Below are 19,251 nucleotides of genomic sequence, written 5' to 3' on the forward strand. Positions count from 1 at the left end.
ATGCGGGGGCACAAAGGAGGCACAAAAGGTCTAGACAGGTTGGCAATGCTGCCCCTCTACATTGAAGTTGATTGATCTAAAAAATATATAGTGACAATTAGAATGATCTAATTCAATTTTTACAGCCGCGTTAAGTGGTGTCACACAATAACCGTGTATGGTTAACATAGCGTGGCTAAAAACATTACACATCAGCTGTTGACTTATGTGTGTCAGGTTTAATGAAGAGAGAAAGAGAGGGAGATATACAACCAAACAAAGAAATTAGACCATTTCTCTAATTTCACTTGATTATTTTGATGGTAAAGCCTGAAGAAGAAAAGAAAAAGCATGACCACAACCATTTTTCTGAACGTCTAGTAGCCTAACTCTCACAATAAAGTGTTAAGAATAGAAATAAACATACAGTATTTTATAATTACAGCATGCTGGCCAAATTCTGTTCTGTGTTGGTAAAAGTCACTTTAACTCTTTTCATGCAAGCATTTCTACTCTGACGGTTGAGGAATCATTTTTCTAGCTACTTAACATTACAGGCTAATATATGTAGAAGGCTAAATATAATGTTGTATGATATAAAGCAGCAAACACAAAATGATGAATACATAGGAAAATGTTACTTAGCTGTCTGTTTGATTTTATTAGCATAATAATAGACCCAATGTTAACATTAAGTACCTAAAGTAGGTTTGTGATTTGAAATGAAAGGCAGGTCTTAAGCTGAGCTACATGGAAGTGTGGTATGTTATATTGATAATGGAATATTATTAGTGTAATGTTTCAACTCTGTCAATCAAATAATATTTACTGTTTGCCCAGCTGATTCAGTGAGTCTCTTTTGATTACGATGCATAGCAGAACATTGATTTATTTGACTAATTTTGCAGCATAATGCCAAGAAAAGCAAGGTTATAAAAGCATAAATATATCCTGTTTTTTTATTTTAATAGTATGAATATACAGGTCCTTCTCAAAATATTAGCATATTGTGATAAAGTTCATTATTTTCCATAATGTCCTGATGAAAATTCAACATTCATATATTTTAGATTCATTGCACACTAACTGAAATATTTAAGGTCTTTTATTGTCTTAATACGGATGATTTTGGCTTACAGCTCATGAAAACCCAAAATTCCTATCTCACAAAATTAGCATATCATTAAAAGGGTCTCTAAACGAGCTATGAACCTAATCATCTGAATCAACGAGTTAACTCTAAACACCTGCAAAAGATTCCTGAGGCCTTTAAAACTCCCAGCCTGGTTCATCACTCAAAACCCCAATCATGGGTAAGACTGCCGACCTGACTGCTGTCCAGAAGGCCACTATTGACACCCTCAAGCAAGAGGGTAAGACACAGAAAGACATTTCTGAACGAATAGGCTGTTCCCAGAGTGCTGTATCAAGGCACCTCAGTGGGAAGTCTGTGGGAAGGAAAAAGTGTGGCAGAAAACGCTGCACAACGAGAAGAGGTGACCGGACCCTGAGGAAGATTGTGGAGAAGGGCCGATTCCAGACCTTGGGGGACCTGCGGAAGCAGTGGACTGAGTCTGGAGTAGAAACATCCAGAGCCACCGTGCACAAGCGTGTGCAGGAAATGGGCTACAGGTGCTGCATTCCCCAGGTCAAGCCACTTTTGAACCAGAAACAGCGGCAGAAGCGCCTGACCTGGGCTACAGAGAAGCAGCACTGGACTGTTGCTCAGTGGTCCAAAGTACTTTTTTCAGATGAAAGCAAATTCTGCATGTCATTCAGAAATCAAGGTGCCAGAGTCTGGAGGAAGACTGGGGAGAAGGAAATGCCAAAATGCCAGAAGTCCAGTGTCAAGTACCCACAGTCAGTGATGGTCTGTGGTGCCGTGTCAGCTGCTGGTGTTGGTCCACTGTGTTTTATCAAGGGCAGGGTCAATGCAGCTAGCTATCAGGAGATTTTGGAGCACTTCATGCTTCCATCTGCTGAAAAGCTTTATGGAGATGAAGATTTCATTTTTCAGCACGACCTGGCACCTGCTCACAGTGCCAAAACCACTGGTAAATGGTTTACTGACCATGGTATTACTGTGCTCAATTGGCCTGCCAACTCTCCTGACCTGAACCCCATAGAGAATCTGTGGGATATTGTGAAGAGAACGTTGAGAGACTCAAGACCCAACACTCTGGATGAGCTAAAAGCCGCTATCGAAGCATCCTGGGCCTCCATAAGACCTCAGCAGTGCCACAGGCTGATTGCCTCCATGCCACGCCGCATTGAAGCAGTCATTTCTGCAAAAGGATTCCCGACCAAGTATTGAGTGCATAACTGTACATGATTATTTGAAGGTTGACGTTTTTTGTATTAAAAACACTTTTCTTTTATTGGTCGGATGAAATATGCTAATTTTGTGAGATAGGAATTTTGGGTTTTCATGAGCTGTATGCCAAAATCATCCGTATTAAGACAATAAAAGACCTTAAATATTTCAGTTAGTGTGCAATGAATCTAAAATATATGAATGTTAAATTTTCATCATGACATTATGGAAAATAATGAACGTTATCACAATATGCTAATATTTTGAGAAGGACCTGTATTGCCTGTTTTAGGCTTGAGCACCTGCCTTTAAAAATGTCTGTGCATGTTCTGACAGAACATGTAGAACACGAATGTCTGGTTTTAGGTTTCTGGATATCTTTTATATTTTCCACCCGCAGCATGAAACCGTCTCACCAGATCAATAAGCAATGACTGATGATGTCAAGTTGGACTGTTTGTCTTTTTCAAACTAAATGAACTGTTGATATGAGTAAAAAGACACAGAAGTTTGAGATGTGTAGGTTTTTACTTTTCTGCCACGCAATGACAACTATTTTGATAGAATTTTCCCATGAATAGTTGCTAAAAACCGAAACCGTCCAAATGTCGTGAAAGCAGACCATATTTTAATAACCCACCCAAAAGCTCAACATGTCCAACAAAAAAAGCCAAATTGGGTGGAAACCAGTCCAGTCTGACAAATTGCACAAATGAAAATGCACAAACAAACCTAAATGTTTGTGCTACAATGAGTGTGATGTATGCATGAAATAAAGAAACTCAAAGTAAAAAGGTGTTGGTTCGCGGGGTTACCGACTGTGTGGCTGCAGGTGTGGCCATCACACTTCCTCAAATCTCACATTCTCTTCTTCTTTCTCATTCCTCACTTTTTTGCCAAAGATATTGAAAACTTTTACATTTTGTTTTTCATTGTGATCTGCAATGTGCAAGCCTTAATATTTGAAAAAAAGCCCACTTATTACCACAAGAAGTCTACAATATGAAACCAGAAATGATCACATTGACACAGGTCACACCAGCATTGAAATTTAAAAATCTTATTCTCATGGCAGCCAAGTAATTATTTTCCCAATCTGACGGAAAGGATGTAACGTGGTTTAATTGTGCCTCATTGCTGTAATATTATGGGGCTGCATGGTGGCGCAGTTGGTAGCACTGTTGCCTTGCAGCAAGAAGGTCCTGGGTTCAATTCCCAGCCTGGGGTCTTTCTGCATGGAGTTTGCATGTTCTCCCTGTGCATGCATGGGTTCTCACCAGGTACTCTGGCGTCCTCCCACAGTCCAAAGACATGCCTGTTAGGTTAATTGGTCTCTCTAAATTGCCCTTAGGTGTGTGCTTGGTTGTTTGTGTGTTGCCCTGCAATGGACTGGTGACCTGTCCAGGGTGTACCCCGCCTCTCGCCCACAGACTGCTGGAGATAGGCACCAGCTCCCCCGCGACCCACTATGGAATAAGCAGTAAAAATTACTGACTGACTGCTGTAACATTGATCATATAGAGCCATCAGTCAAACTACAGCCCTTAAAACAATCAAATGCAAAAAATGTTTTCATAGATAAACTTTTCATTAACTGTTATCATGCTCATTGTAAGCTAAACTTACAAGGGAAATATGCTAATGTTCTTAGAAATCACACGAGTGAGTCATTGTCATCAAATGATTAATAAACATATTACACAGTCAAAGTCGGTCACTTCAGCTGACATTTTATTCATTGCAAACTTAAGTTGCCTTTACGGTTGTGTTAAAACATCACCTGGACAAACTGACTTTAGCTGCAGAAACTTGAACAGCTCAGTTGCTCCCCTCTGCTGGGCTGCAGAAAGAACGCCTCCTTAATGTGCCTGAGAGACACGCAAGTGCGGCTGCGGGGCGGTAGGCAGACAGTTTTTAATGCAGGGCCGTAACTAAGTAAGTTACGTAAGTTTTTCAGCGACCTCAGATTATATCTATACTTATATATGTTTGGCAAATTAATGTTTAATTTGAAGACTGTAAGAGGCTTTTGGACAAACAAGCGATTAGTAATTACAAGTATTTTAAGGACATAGAAATAGGGGGGCAACTGGGGGGGCACGGCTCTTGCCCCCATATAGATCCACACCTGCTGATCCAGTACTCCAACAACTAAACACACAGCCAGTGCTAAAATGGAATGGGTTAGACCAGGGCTGTCTAAAGTTAGGTCCTGGAGCCGTTTGGAGGCCCTGACCACCAGCACAGATGGTTGATGCAGGTTGAGACTTTTTATTTTTCATCAGGGCAAAATTAGTGACAAATTAAAATCTTCTAACAATGGAAGAGCTAAGGTACAACACAAAGTATTTATATTTTAACAACCAGACGTTATGCATTTTTTTCCAATTTATTATTTATTTATTTATACATTTATTGTCAAGAATAGACTCAATGGTTTTTTATTGGGGGGGGGGGTCGATTAAAATTATTTGAAAACTTGAAGCCGTTTTTTTAATGAAACAAATGTGATGGCCTTTTTAAAGTTTGGAATCGACAATGATTTATACATCCCTTTCCTACTGAAAATCTTCTATATTTGTTTCATTTTTAATATTGCATGCTTTGTTTATTGTTGAACAGATGAAAAAAAGTTAAATATTATTTTAGGTGAACTTAGTTTTTAAAAGATTTGTTTTTTGATCAACGAGTACTTTTGACTTGACAATTTTAGCCCACATGACAAAAAGTTTAGACACCACTGGTTTAGATCCAAACATCTTCATGTGTTAGGAAGGCTTAGTGAAAGTCCAGCACTAAATCTGGATTAGATTTTTGGCAAGAGTTGAAAACTGATCTTCACAGATATTTTTCATCCAATTTGACTGAGCTAGAACTATTTAACAAAGAAGGATGGGCATCTTATGGTATAATACAGGTCCTTCTCAAAATATTAGCATATTGTGATAAAGTTCATTATTTTCCATAATGTCATGATGAAAATTTAACATTCATATATTTTAGATTCATTGCACACTAACTGAAATATTTCAGGTCTTTTATTGTCTTAATACGGATGATTTTGGCATACAGCTCATGAAAACCCAAAATTCCTATCTCACAAAATTAGCATATCATTAAAAGGGTCTCTAAACAAGCTATGAACCTAATCATCTGAATCAACAAGTTAACTCTAAACACCTGCAAAAGATTCCTGAGGCCTTTAAAACTCCCAGCCTGGTTCATCACTCAAAACCCCAATCATGGGTAAGACTGCCGACTTGACTGCTGTCCAGAAGGCCACTATTGACACCCTCAAGCAAGAGGGTAAGACACAGAAAGACATTTCTGAACAAATAGGCTGTTCCCAGAGTGCTGTATCAAGGCACCTCAGTGGGAAGTCTGTGGGAAGGAAAAAGTGTGGCAGAAAACGCTGCACAACGAGAAGAGGTGACCGGACCCTGAGGAAGATTGTGGAGAAGGGCCGATTCCAGACCTTGGGGGACCTGCGGAAGCAGTGGACTGAGTGTGGAGTAGAAACATCCAGAGCCACCGTGCACAGGCGTGTGCAGGAAATGGGCTACAGGTGCTGCATTCCCCAGGTCAAGCCACTTTTGAACCAGAAACAGCAGCAGAAGCGCCTGACCTGGGCTACAGAGAAGCAGCACTGGACTGTTGCTCAGTGGTCCAAAGTACTTTTTTCGGATGAAAGCAAATTCTGCATGTCATTTGGAAATCAAGGTGCCAGAGTCTGGAGGAAGACTGAGGAGAAGGAAATTCCAAAATGCCAGAAGTCCAGTGTCAAGTACCCACAGTCAGTGATGGTCTGGGGTGCCGTGTCAGCTGCTGGTGTTGGTCCACTGTGTTTTATCAAGGGCAGGGTCAATGCAGCTAGCTATCAGGAGATTTTGGAGCACTTCATGCTTCCATCTGCTGAAAAGCTTTATGGAGATGAAGATTTCATTTTTCAGCACGACCTGGCACCTGCTCACAGTGCCAAAACCACTGGTAAATGGTTTACTGACCATGGTATCACTGTGCTCAATTGGCCTGCCAACTCTCCTGACCTGAACCCCATAGAGAATCTGTGGGATATTGTGAAGAGAACGTTGAGAGACTCAAGACCCAACACTCTGGATGAGCTAAAGGCCGCTATCGAAGCATCCTGGGCCTCCATAAGACCTCAGCAGTGCCACAGGCTGATTGCCTCCATGCCACGCCGCATTGAAGCAGTCATTTCTGCAAAAGGATTCCCAACCAAGTATTGAGTGCATAACTGTACATGATTATTTGAAGGTTGACGTTTTTTGTATTAAAAACACTTTTCTTTTATTGGTCGGATGAAATATGCTAATTTTGTGAGATAGGAATTTTGGGTTTTCATGAGCTGTATGCCAAAATCATCCGTATCACCTGAAATATTTCAGTTAGTGTGCAATGAATCTAAAATATATGAATGTTAAATTTTCATCATGACATTATGGAAAATAATGAACTTTATCACAATATGCTAATATTTTGAGAAGGACCTGTATCTGTCATGGAGTGACATTTTGGACTTGTTGGTTTATTTTGTAATTTTGATTCTCCTTATGGCTCTTTGTTTATTTCTTAAGTTATTGTTTCTATGTTCTCCTCTAGTTTCTCTGTTTACTTTAGTTCATAGTTATTCTAGTTCTTTATTTCCTCCTCTGATTTATTCTCTTGCTTAGTTTGTGTTTTCTGTTTCAGTCCTTTCACCGATCCTCAGCCTTTGTATTTGTTTCACCTGTTCCTTGTCACACCTGTTCCCTGTTTCTTTGATTACCTGCCTTTTGTTTCCCTCTCTGTGCTCTGTGTATATTAGTTGTTCTGTGTGCTTAGTTCCTCGCTGGTTCCTTCTGTTACTACCCCGTTCCCTACCACGTCTATGCTTTGTTTATGCTTCGCTTTGTAATATTATGCTTCGACTATGCTACGTTTTGTCTATGCTATGCCTTGCCATGAGTACCTGCAGGTTTGCGCAAGTTTTTGATCTTGTCTTTGTTTCATCCCTGCAGTGTTTTTGTTACGTTTTTGGACTTTGTGAATAAACAAGGAAGTTACTAAGATGCGCTTACCGAGCTCTTGTCTGCACTTTGGTCCGACCCAAGATCCACCCTCGACAATATCAGCGGCAGAAATCCTAACACCACTACAGGGACCTTTTTGGCTTACCATTGACTTACCAATTTTGTTCAAAATTAAAGAGATTTTCTGCGTGGTGTATGATAAAACTATAGCACGTACATTTTAATAATTATTTAACATTTTAGAAAATAAAACAGTTACTAATGCAACAATATTCTTTGCTGAGATTGTTCTAGTTTTTGGAAGGAGAATTGAAAACACTGTGGTGAAACTACTGAAGTCCAGATATGTTTTATTGGTTTCCAAATAACCTCTTTACTCATCACAAGTGATTGTGTAACAAAATGTGAAACACTTTATCAGCCATTGTTCTGATTCAGTTTATTTCATTACACCAATTATTCTCAAGAAAGTTTATCTGTCAGATGTATTATGCAGTGTCCATCATGTGAACAGATTCATCAACAACATCCAGAGAAAGTGGGGTTTCAGTCTTGGTCAGGACAGCTGTGGTGCCGGGCTTATACCGGTACTGTCCCTCTCTAGAGAAAAGAGAGAAAAACAACAAGACCAAATGACATAAATCATTTTATCAACATCTATAATTCACTGCATCACAGACATCCCTGAGTTTGCTCACCTTTGACCCTTTGCTGTGGGCTTGTCATAACCTCGTAAAAATTGCACTCCAGCTTCAGTTATGACACACAGGTCCACATTGCTTCCTGAGCCCAGGTCACAGAAAATTCCTGCAGCAATGGCATCCCTTACAAGCTTCTTTGCCTCCTCCAGCTTAACAGCAGACAAGAAGAGAAGAAGAATAGCAGTTTTATGTTTGCTGGTATTTATGAAAGCAAAGGCCAGCATCCTTTCAGTGTGGCACGAAGAAAGCCATTGTTGAAAGAAAGTTACATGAAGTCCTGTTTGTATTTTGCCATACGCCATTTATAGTGGACACAGTGAACATGTGGAAGAAGGTGCTCTGGTCAGATAAGACAAAAACTGAACTTTCTGGTCTGTATGCAAAATATAATGTGTGGTGACAAGTAAGTCTCCACCTTACTCAGAACATACCCTCTCCACAATGAAACAGCAGGTACAGGGAAACTAGTCAGGTTTGATGAGAAGATGGATGGAGCTACAGGAGTTGGACAATGAAACTGAAACACCTGTCATTTTAGTGTGGGAGGTTTCATGGCTAAATTGGACCAGCCTGGTAGCCAGTCTTCATTGATTGTACATTGCACCAGTAAGAGCAGAGTGTGAAGGTTCAATTATCAGGGTAAGAGCACAGTTTTGCTCAAAATATTGAAATGCACAGAACATTATGGGTGACATACCAGAGTTCAAAAGAGGACAAATTGTTGGTGCACGTCTTGCTGGCACATCTGTGACCAAGACAGCAAGTCTTTGTGATGTATCAAGAGCCACAGTATCCAGGGTATTGTCAGCATACCACCAAGAAGGACGAACCACATCCAACAGGATTAATTGTGGACGCAAGAGGAAGCTGTCTGAAAGGGATGTTCGGGTGCTAACCCGGATTGTATCCAAAAAACATAAAACCACGTCTGCCCAAATCACGGCAGAATTAAATGTGCACCTCAACTCTCCTGTTTCCACCAGAACTGTCCATCAGGAGCTCCACAGGGTCAATATACACTGCCGGGCTGCTATAGCCAAACCTTTGGTCACTCATGCCAATGCCAAACGTCGGTTTCAATGGTGCAAGGAGCGCGAATCTTGGGCTGTGGACAATGTGAAAGATGTATTGTTCTCTGATGAGTCCACCTTTACTGTTTTCCCCACATCCGGGAGAGTTACGGTGTGGAGAAGCCCCAAAGAAGCGTACCACCCAGACTGTTGCATGCCCAGAGTGAAGCATGGGGGTGTATCAGTGATGATTTGGGCTGCCATATCATGGCATTCCCTTGGCACAATACTTGTGCTAGATGGGCGCGTCACTGCCAAGGACTACCGAACCATTCTTGAGGACCATGTGCATCCAATGGTTCAAACATTGTATCCTGAAGGCGATGCCGTGTATCAGGATGACAATGCACCAATACACACAGCAAGACTGGTGAAAGATTGGTTTGATGAACATGAAAGTGAAGTTGAACATCTCCCATGGCCTGCACAGTCACCAGATCTAAATATTATTGAGCCACTTTGGGGTGTTTTGGAGGAGCGAGTCAGGAAACGTTTTCCTCCACCAGTATCACGTAGTGACCTGGCCACTATCCTGCAAGAAGAATGGCTTAAAATCCCTCTGACCACTGTGCAGGACTTTTATATGTCATTCCCATGACGAATTGATGCTGTATTGGCCGCAAAAGGAGGCCCTACACCATACTAATAAATTATTGTGGTCTAAATCCAGGTGTTTCAGTTTCATTGTCCAACCCCTGGACATACATGGCAATCCTGGGGGAAAACCTAGAGTGGAGGTTCACCTTCCAGGAAGTAAACAACCCTCAACATACAGCCATACGAGTTAAAAGGGACCTTTTAGATTGTGGCACATTTATGTGTTGCAATGGCCCACTCAAAGACCTAAATCCAATTCATAATATATTGCAAGACTTGGATAAAAATGTTTAATTTGGGTTCTTCATTCAATCTGACTAAGCTTGAGCTATTTTGATAATAAGAATGGGCAAACTTTGAACTATCTAGATGTGCAAAGCTGGTAGAGGCATACCCCAGAAGACCTGGAGGTTTAATTCCAGCAAACAGTCGTTCTACAAACTATTGACTCCAGGGGGCTGCATGCAATTTTTTATGTAAAAAAATTAAAACCAAGTATCATTTTCCTTCCTCTTCTCAGTTTTGCTTTATGTTGTGTCGGTCTGTCTCATACAATTCCAATAAAATACATTTAAATTTATAGCTATAACAAAATCTGAAGAAGTTAAATGAGTGGAAGTAGTTTTCAAAGGCCCTATAGATTGCACGGCACATCTGATCTGCCTAATGATCAGCTGCACCAGTAAATGATAGGCCAGATGAAAAAGTGACATTCATTTGACTGTCCACCCCATCACCACCCACCAAGAAAACAAACACTACAACTTTACCATACTTGGTAATTTATTATTCCCACTGTTACCTTTATGGTGTAGATCATGTTTTAAAAAGATTACAAATTATCAGCCATACCTCCATGTTTGGTTTGAATCTGTCCTCAAATACTGAAACAGCAGCAGCAGCTCCAGAGCCTAAAGTCATAATAACACACAACACAAGAACGTGACATTTTCATAATATTTTACAGTTCCACTAATAACAAAGTAATTTACTATAAATATCTCTGTTGTGACTCCAAGTTTAAATAAAGATTTGTATCAAATTGTTAAAAACAACCCAATGTTCATTTATTATTACAATTTAGACATTAAACAATATAACCCATAATGAGCTTGCAATCCATTTTAAAATATTTACATCTTCTTGAAGTGAAACTCAAACCTTGTTTATTTTTATACCTTGGTTATGAATGACATTCCTGCCCACAGCCATCAACATCTACAACGGCTCTCTGAAGAAACCTACATAATGAGCTACAACAACATTTAATTTCCCTTTGGGATAAATAAAGTTTTTTTTTAAGCTTCACCACTAAGCTAAGAACTGCCTCACAGTAACTCTGTCTTTTAAATTAAAGACTGATTAATCAACACTTGTACCTATTTTACTACCAAACAACAGTTTTAATGGTCTGCATTAGCAAGTATAAAGGGAAGCTAGTTAGTCAAATTTCCACACTAATGCAAACAATATTGAACTATTGATTACCTATAGCTTCATTACTGTCTAATGTCTTGAGGTCAATGATTTATTGATGGGGTGGGGTGACATTGTAATCTGTGGTGAAAGCAGGGGAAAGGTGGAGGAAAATGTTTCCGGCAGAGTAGCACTCAGAATTGTTGTCTGAGTGCCAAGAAGAAGCCCAACAGATTTATTTTCACAAATGAAGCATTTCGGCTAACGCTTTAATGCTCTGCTTGATATTTATAAAAGAAGCTTTATCAGAAGCTATCAGTCAGTCATTTTCTATACCACTTCTTCCATTGTGGGTTGCGGGGAAGCTGGTGCCTATCTCCAGCAGTCTACGGGCGAGAGGCGGGCTACACCCTGGATAGGCCACCAGTCCATCGCAGGGCAACACACAAACAACCAAACACACACTCATTCATACACTTAAGGGCAATTTAGAGAGACCAATTAACCTAACAGGCATGTCTTTGTGGAAGGAACCTGGAATACCCAGAGAGAACCCATGCATGCACCGGGGGAACATGCAAACTCCTTGCAGAAAGACCCCCGGCCAGGAGTTGAACCCAGGACCGTCTTGCTGCAAGGCAACAGCCCTTTATCAGAAACTGCTTTGGGATTATTTCAATCCAAAAGCCCCCCCATGGCCGATGGACCGGGCACCGAAGCCAGGGACTGAGATCCAAAGAAATCCAAGCGATCCCAAGAGAGCCGAAACAAAAGTCCTGACACCAATGGACCCCCAAGACCCAACCCCCAACCCCAGCAGCCGACATGCAACAGCGAGCGGGTGTGTGGAAAGACCCCAAACCTACCTCGGCGCGCCCAAATGTGGTGTTGAGTGTATTTAAAAAGAAAAACAAGTGGGGAAGAGGATCTGCCTCTCCATTCTAGGAGATAGCTCCTAGAATGAATGGGAAAGTCTATAAGACCGTAGTGAGACCTGCTATTATACATGGTTTGGCAACAGTGGCACTGTCCAATAGACAGGAGGCCCAGCTGGAGATATCATAGTTGAAGATACTGAGATTGTCACTAGAGGTTATCAGGCTGGACAGGATTAGAAATGAGCAGATCAGCGGAACAACTGAGTGTGGGTGGTTTCGAAATTCAGTTAGAGAGGCAAGGTTGAGATGATTTGGACATCTTCTGAGAAGAGATAGTGGATACATTGGAAATAGGATGTAGGAGACGTAGGAGAGTTGTCTATTGGTTAAATAGACGAGACAAAACATAGGGTGAGATGAAGGCCTTTTGATTATTATTATTATTACCTATTTTTTTTCCCAGTTTCCAATTATTTTACCCACTAACAAAAAATATGTGTGCTATTAATTCAATTACCTGAGATGTTTTACAAAGCCAGAATATTTCCTCTTGGAGTTCTCTCATTTCCCTAGCACATTTTATTTCCTCCTCCTTTGTTTCAAAAAGAAAAAAACCCAAACATACCCATTGTGAGGAAAGGCAGTTTATCATAGGAGCCATGTGGATAGACACTGTACAGGTGAGCTCCGGTCACATCAACTCCTCCAACAATCACTGATGAACCCATGTGTCCCTGGTACCTGAAACATCAGACATAGAAAATCATTATAAAATAACCTAAAAAGGCTTCAAAGGTCATGTACTCCTCTTTAGATTATATAATTTATTTTGGAAAACCCCATGAGCAAACATCTATTCAGCCGAGAATTATACCTTGGACCCAGGGTGTCAAACTCCAGTCCCCAAGGTCCAGTGATCTGCAAACTTTAGATGCGTCCCAGCTGGTCCAAAATATCTGAATCAAATGGCTGATATGCCTTCTCAGCATTGCTTGACAGAGTCCTGCTTATTACCTAATTAATTCAGGTGTTCTTGAGGACTGGAGCTTGAATCCAGTGCTTTAGAATGTGTGTAAAAGTCATAGTTGTCCAGATCAAAGAAAAAAGAAGATTTTAACCATTTTAGCAACTTCACTGTTAAAACATGATGTCCAGTCTTGAAACCTTAGGGGTTGCTAGTGGAAGGAAAATGTCATGCAAACTTTCTCATTTGCTCTGTAACAAAAATTCTACATTTATTATTATTGCAATTATAATTATTGCCACTGAGTGAATAAGTCTGACCGTGAAAAGCGTTTGTTTTGGCAGATCATAATCTCAGCACCCTTTAAGTGGAGCTGGGTAGTTAATATTGCCTCATATTATTTTTGAGGGTTTTGAGAGCAAGCTGTTTCTACTATCTGGAAATGTGCTTTGAGTAGAGCTGAGAAACTTAGTATACATAAAGTATAAGGGAAGTATAGAGTGGAGGCCACTGTAATATGCAGTACCTTGTGAAAGTATTCGTCCCCCTTGAACTTTTCAACCTCTTGCCACATTTCAGGCTTCAAACATAAAGATATAAAATTCTAATTTTTTGTGAAGAATCAACAAGTGGGACACAATCATGAAGTGGAATGAAATTTATTGGATGTGTCAAACTTTTTAAACAAATAAAAAATTGAAAAGTGTGGCGTGCAATATTATTGGGCCCATTTACTTTCAGTGCAGCAAACTCACTCCAGAAGTTCAGTGAGGATCTCTGAATGATCCAATGTTGTCCCAAATGACTGATGAAGATAAATAGAATCCACCTGTGTGTTATCAAGTCTCCGTATAAATGCACCTGCTCTGTGATAGTCTCAGGGTTCTGTTCAAAGCGCAGAGAGCATCATGAAGACCAAGGAACACACCAGGCAGGTCTGAGATACTGTTGTGGAGAAGTTTAAAGGCGGATTTGGATAGAAAAAGATTTCCCAAGCTTTAAACATCCCAAGGAGAACTGTGCAAGCAATCATATTGAAATGGAAGGAGTATCAGACCACTGCAAATCTACCAAGACCCGGCCGTCCCTCTAAACTTTCATCTAGAACAAGGAGAAGACTGATCAGAGATGCAGCCAAGAGGTCCATGATCACTCTAGATGAACTGCAGAGATCTACAGCTGAGGTGGGAGAGTCTGTCCATAGGACAACAATCAGTTGTACACTGCACAAATCTGGCCTTTATGGAAGAGTGGCAAGAAGAAAGCCATTTCTCAAAGATATCCATAAAAAGTCTCGTTTAAAGTTTGCCACAAGCCACCTGGGAGACCCACCAAACATGTGGAAGAAGGTGCTCTGGTCAGAAGAAACCAAAATCCAACTGTTTGGCCACAATGCAAAACGACATGTTTGGCGTAAAAGCAACACAGCTCATCACCCTGAACACACCATCCCCACTGTCAAACATGGTGGTGGCAGCATCATGGTTTGGGCCTGCTTTTCGTCAGCAGGGACAGGGAAGATGGTCAAAATTGATGGGAAGATGGATGGGTCCAAATACAGGACCATTCTGGAAGAAAACCTGGTGGAGTCTGCAAGAGACCTGAGACTGGGACGGAGATTTATCTTCCAACAAGACAATGATCCAAAACATAAAGCCAAATCTACAATGGAATGGTTCACAAATAAACGTATCCAGATGTTGGAATGGCCAAGTCAAAGTCCAGACCTGAATCCAATCGAGAATCTATGGAAAGAGCTGAAGACTACTGTTCACGAACGCTCTCCATCCAACCTCACTGAGCTCCAGCTGTTTTGCAAGGAAGAATGGGCAAGAATTTCAGTCTCTTTATGTGAAAACTGATAGAGACATACGCCAAGCGACTTGCAGCTATAATTGTAGCAAAGGGTGGCGCTACAAAGTATTAACGCAAGGGGGCCAAATAATATTGCACGCCCCACTTTTCAGTTTTTTATTTGATAAACAAGTTTGACACATCCAATAAATTTCATTCCACTTCATGATTGTGTCCCACTTGTTGTTGATTCTTCACAAAAAAGTAGAATTTTATATCTTTATGTTTGAAGCCTGAAATGTGGCAAGAGGTTGAAAAGTTCAAGGGGGCCGAATTCTTTCGCAAGGCTCTGTAAAAGTGGACATTAAATGCATTTGGGTAAAATTATGTAAATTTCCAATTTTTCATTTCTAGTGAAATGATCAGTCTAAAGAGGTTAAAAAATAACCCAGTGGTGAATAAAACCTGCTTCGTTCCTTGGTCACCATGATGCTGTTGATTCACTTATGCTCTCTAGCAAACTCCTGAGGCCAGAAACAAACAGATGCCTTTTTACTGTGATAAAATTACACACAGGTGGACTTTATTTGTTAACTAGGTGACTTTCTGAAGACAACTGGCAGCGCTAGATTTTTTAGGGGTATTAGATAAAAGGGGCCTTATTAAAAATGCGTGCCACACTTTTCAGATTATTATTTGCAAATATTTCTTAGAACCATATATTGTTTTCCTTCCACCACATCTCAATTATGAACTATTTTGTTTTGAATTATTAGATACAGTCCCAGTTAAATACATTGAGTTTTATGGTTTTAATGTGACAAAATATGAAAACAGGGATGTGAATACTTTTGCAACATGACAGGTGCAACAGAAAATAAGTAAAGAAGACAAATGATTTGTAATGTCACAAAGGCCAGGTCAGCTTAAAGATGCAGATAATTTAACCCTTCAGCAGCACTGCAACAAATCACACATCAGGATTAGTTTCAATCATTGCATTCTAACCTCTAGCTAAAATATTCCACTCTTCTCCCAGCTATTGTCATGATCCTTTTGTGTTCGGTGTTTGAGTTTCTTTCATGTTTCTGTTTCTCCATTTCTCTGTTACATTCTCTTGGTGTTCCCATTTTAGTTAATCGCTTTGTTAAATTATTTCCTAGTTCATTGCTCTTTTTTGTTAAATTTAGATTATGTCTAAGAATTCTTCCCTGTATCTCTCTCTGATCAGATCCTGCTCACTTCTCCCTCAGCTCCCTGGCTTATTTCTTATTCCCACTTGATCACTTCCACATGCCCGTTGTTTCCAGTTTCCTCGTCCATGCAGTCCTTCCTTGCAGTGCTGTTAGTTTTGACCCTTTTGTGTTTATTAAATTATTGTTTCTGTTAGGCTCTGTGCAATGGAGGAACCCAGAATGCAGACTAGTAAGGAGCATGACGGTAAGTGAAAAATGATTTAATTAACAAAAAACTCACTACAGAAGAGGCAGGAACAAAACTATAAACGAGCAGGCAAGACAGGCATAGCATGATCCAGAAAATGTTTCCACAAGGAATAAACAGATCGGAGGTGTATATATGGAGCGTGAACCAGGTGAAGAAAGGAGCCAGATTAGCTTGGAGCAGGTGAACCGAATAAAGTTAATTAACAGACAGGAGAGAACAAAACGTGACTGGAGCAAATCAGAGACTCTTGAATACAAACTAATAGAAACCAGAAAAACATGAAACTAAAGCATAACCAGATCCAAAAACCAAACTTGACAAAACATGAACAAGACTAAAACTATAACATGAGTAGAAAAATAACAGAAACATGATTCAAAACTTCAACTGTGAAATAAGACCAACAAAAACCCAAAAACACCCACAAATCATAACAGTTTAACTTAACCCTGGCTTACATTGCCTGCTTTTGGATCCTACTACAAACAAAAGATGACAGCTATTTCATTTTATATTAGCTGATTTCAGTGTCTGATATAACATTGTTGCTCATGGATTGTCTGTTTTTGCCATGGAATGGAAGGGAATGTGTGAGAGGAGTCATGTTCAGTAGGTAGATGGTCTTTTTGTGTGTTCCAGGATAGATTCCATTCAGACAACTAAACTAAGGCAGATAAAACAGTTCCAGATCCCATTTTTAAACCTTACTGAGTTCTGTCCAAGCATGGTCAGATCGTTCTGAACCGATGTTTATATCAGTGGTGCCAAATTCCAGTCCTTGTGGGTTTTCAATGTTTCCTGGTACAGGATATCTGATTTAGATGAACTGGTCATTATCAGGCCTCTGCAGAAGGTTAATTACCCATTTGAATTAACTTTGTTGTAGCAGGTAGATATCTAAAATATATTGGCCACCAGCCCCTGAGGACTGGAATCAGATAATATTGCTCTGGATTATTTATTTCTTGACAATGGTTTGACATTAACTGCTTTTTCTCCATGCAGCTCTCACTATGAATTGACTCTGTTCCTCATTTTCCAAAGCTTTGCTTTGGGTCCCATTTCAACATTGAAGACTTTACCTGAACAGCATTTGTTTCAGTTGTCTGGTTACCATGGCAACAAGAGGGGGTCGGCCAGTGTTGAGCATGTGCAGCTCCACGTTGGATGCCATGATCTGTGTGGCCATCTCTGCATCTGCAGCCACGCCAGCTCCACAACAGCTGCAGAACATAGAGCACAGTTAAACAGCTGGTATGGTTAATGCATGAAGTTCATCTCTACATGTCATATTTATCGTAGATTACATTTTTTGTCTGATAATTACTCTTTACATTATTTTATGAGTTAAAGTGAGACGTGAGTTGAACAGTCAGAGATAATCAAAATAGGTTCTGTAATAAAACCCTTAAAGTTGCGGAACAATCGGACAACAGTAGAAACACAAAAAGGGGTTGTGAATATTTATATCTCTGGTTTGATTAGTGGCCCATGTATATATGTATGTATGGATGTGTGATTGTGTACTAAAAGTAACATGCCTTTAGGAAGATAATGTCAGGGCTGGACTGATGCTCAGAAAAAGAATGCAATAAAAAGCTCAGGTCAATTTCCTCTCAATACAGTTTCATTCATTTTGTATGATATGAAGTACAAAACAAACTTGGGAAATTCATTATCTGCCTTAGTTATTAGCAAATCATTATGAAGAACTATAGAAAATATGTCCCTGCTGTCCACTGCAAAAAAAAAAGTCCCATTAGCCTCATTCCGAAAAAGGGATGAACAAACTGACTGAACAACTGTACTCACTAGATCTTTGGAGCAATGTAGTGAATCTTCATGCAGTTTTTGTCAGCCACCACCATATCATCAGTAGCTCTGGTATCTGCCCCCAGAACCACTCCATCCTAAGAACAATGAAAGGAGATACCCAACCAGGCTGCAGCTTATGTTTACTTCTGAACATTCACCTAATGCTCCCACCAGGAATGTAACTTTCAGCAAACACTTAATACAAAAAGTATAAAATTGTATTTAAGCTTTATTAGGTCTTAGTAGGTCTTCCACAAAACACAGCTCCAAAAAAGGTGGAGTGTATATCTAAAAGGAACTTTCCTACCTTATACACCATCCCAGCAATAGTGGTCCCTGTCTTTCTGGCACTGGGAGCTTTGCATGTCTCCTCTAACAAAGTGGACTCCAAAACTGCATTTCTGGAAAAGATCAAGAAGTACAGACAGAGAAGCAGAAATATTCATACTAGTGTTGTTTAACCACCCAAGCATTAACGTCCGGGACTTTTTTTGGCATGAAATGATAAAGGTTTGTTTTACCTGCGGCTATTCTCAAAGCAGAAACCTCCGTTCTGCTGCTGGCAGGGGTTTAGACTGTGCAGCATGGTAGGTACAGATTCTGACGTGAAGACTGAGAGCTTAAAGCAAAGCTGTGGCTCGTTGTGTCCGACTGTGACAGTGCTTTTCAGCAGTTTTTACTTTTACTTTCATTTGTGTAACACAAGCCGAGCCTTCAGATCCACACTGTAAAAAGAGGCCCAAACTGAATAATTGTTGGTTCTTCCAGCTGAAATGACTCTTCAGGAGAAAGCTAAGGAGTGATGTTAGAATAGTTAAAAATTGAGTGGTTTCTGGCTCTGATCATTATCAAAAGAAACAACAGTATTCATGAGCCAGGAACTACAATGCTTCTACTTTTTACAGTGTATTACATGTGACCTGGGAAGATGGAACCTGATGAGTCAGTTGACTCAGGATATGATAAACTGTAGTTTGGTAACTTCCTTTTTAGTGACTGTGCCTTTAATTCCTTTTCAGACATGAGTTATCAGCTTCATCTCTGTTAAAGCGATGAATGTATCCACCATGAGTTTTACTTCACATCTTCACTCAGACATGCATTTGGCGACGATGGTATGACTTAGAGAGCATCGATGAAAAGCATGTCCTCTCTACCAGTGAGTTCTGTTACTAAATACAAAATGAGTAAAGACACCAGAGTGTGGATAGTGAGAGTCTGTTCGCTAGACTAAGATGTTTGTCTTA

At 40.2% G+C, this 19,251-nt stretch overlaps 1 protein-coding gene across 1 annotated transcript; it reads right to left on the reverse strand.

Annotated features, from left to right (window-relative positions):
- Positions 1 to 7,745: 7,745 nt before the first annotated feature.
- psmb10 (proteasome 20S subunit beta 10) lies at positions 7,746 to 18,729 on the reverse strand. The gene is made up of 8 exons (XM_047373603.1): positions 18,526 to 18,729; positions 18,312 to 18,405; positions 18,002 to 18,099; positions 17,272 to 17,412; positions 12,611 to 12,726; positions 10,544 to 10,602; positions 8,022 to 8,173; positions 7,746 to 7,923 (listed from the first exon to the last, which is right to left on the reverse strand). The coding sequence occupies exons 1-8, from the start codon at positions 18,588 to 18,590 to the stop codon at positions 7,812 to 7,814; spliced, it is 837 nt and encodes a 278-aa protein (XP_047229559.1). The 5' UTR covers positions 18,591 to 18,729; the 3' UTR covers positions 7,746 to 7,811.
- Positions 18,730 to 19,251: the final 522 nt, after the last annotated feature.

Source organism: Girardinichthys multiradiatus, chromosome 8, assembly GCF_021462225.1.
Source record: "Girardinichthys multiradiatus isolate DD_20200921_A chromosome 8, DD_fGirMul_XY1, whole genome shotgun sequence".
In the NCBI taxonomy this organism is placed as follows: Eukaryota; Metazoa; Chordata; class Actinopteri; order Cyprinodontiformes; family Goodeidae; genus Girardinichthys; species Girardinichthys multiradiatus.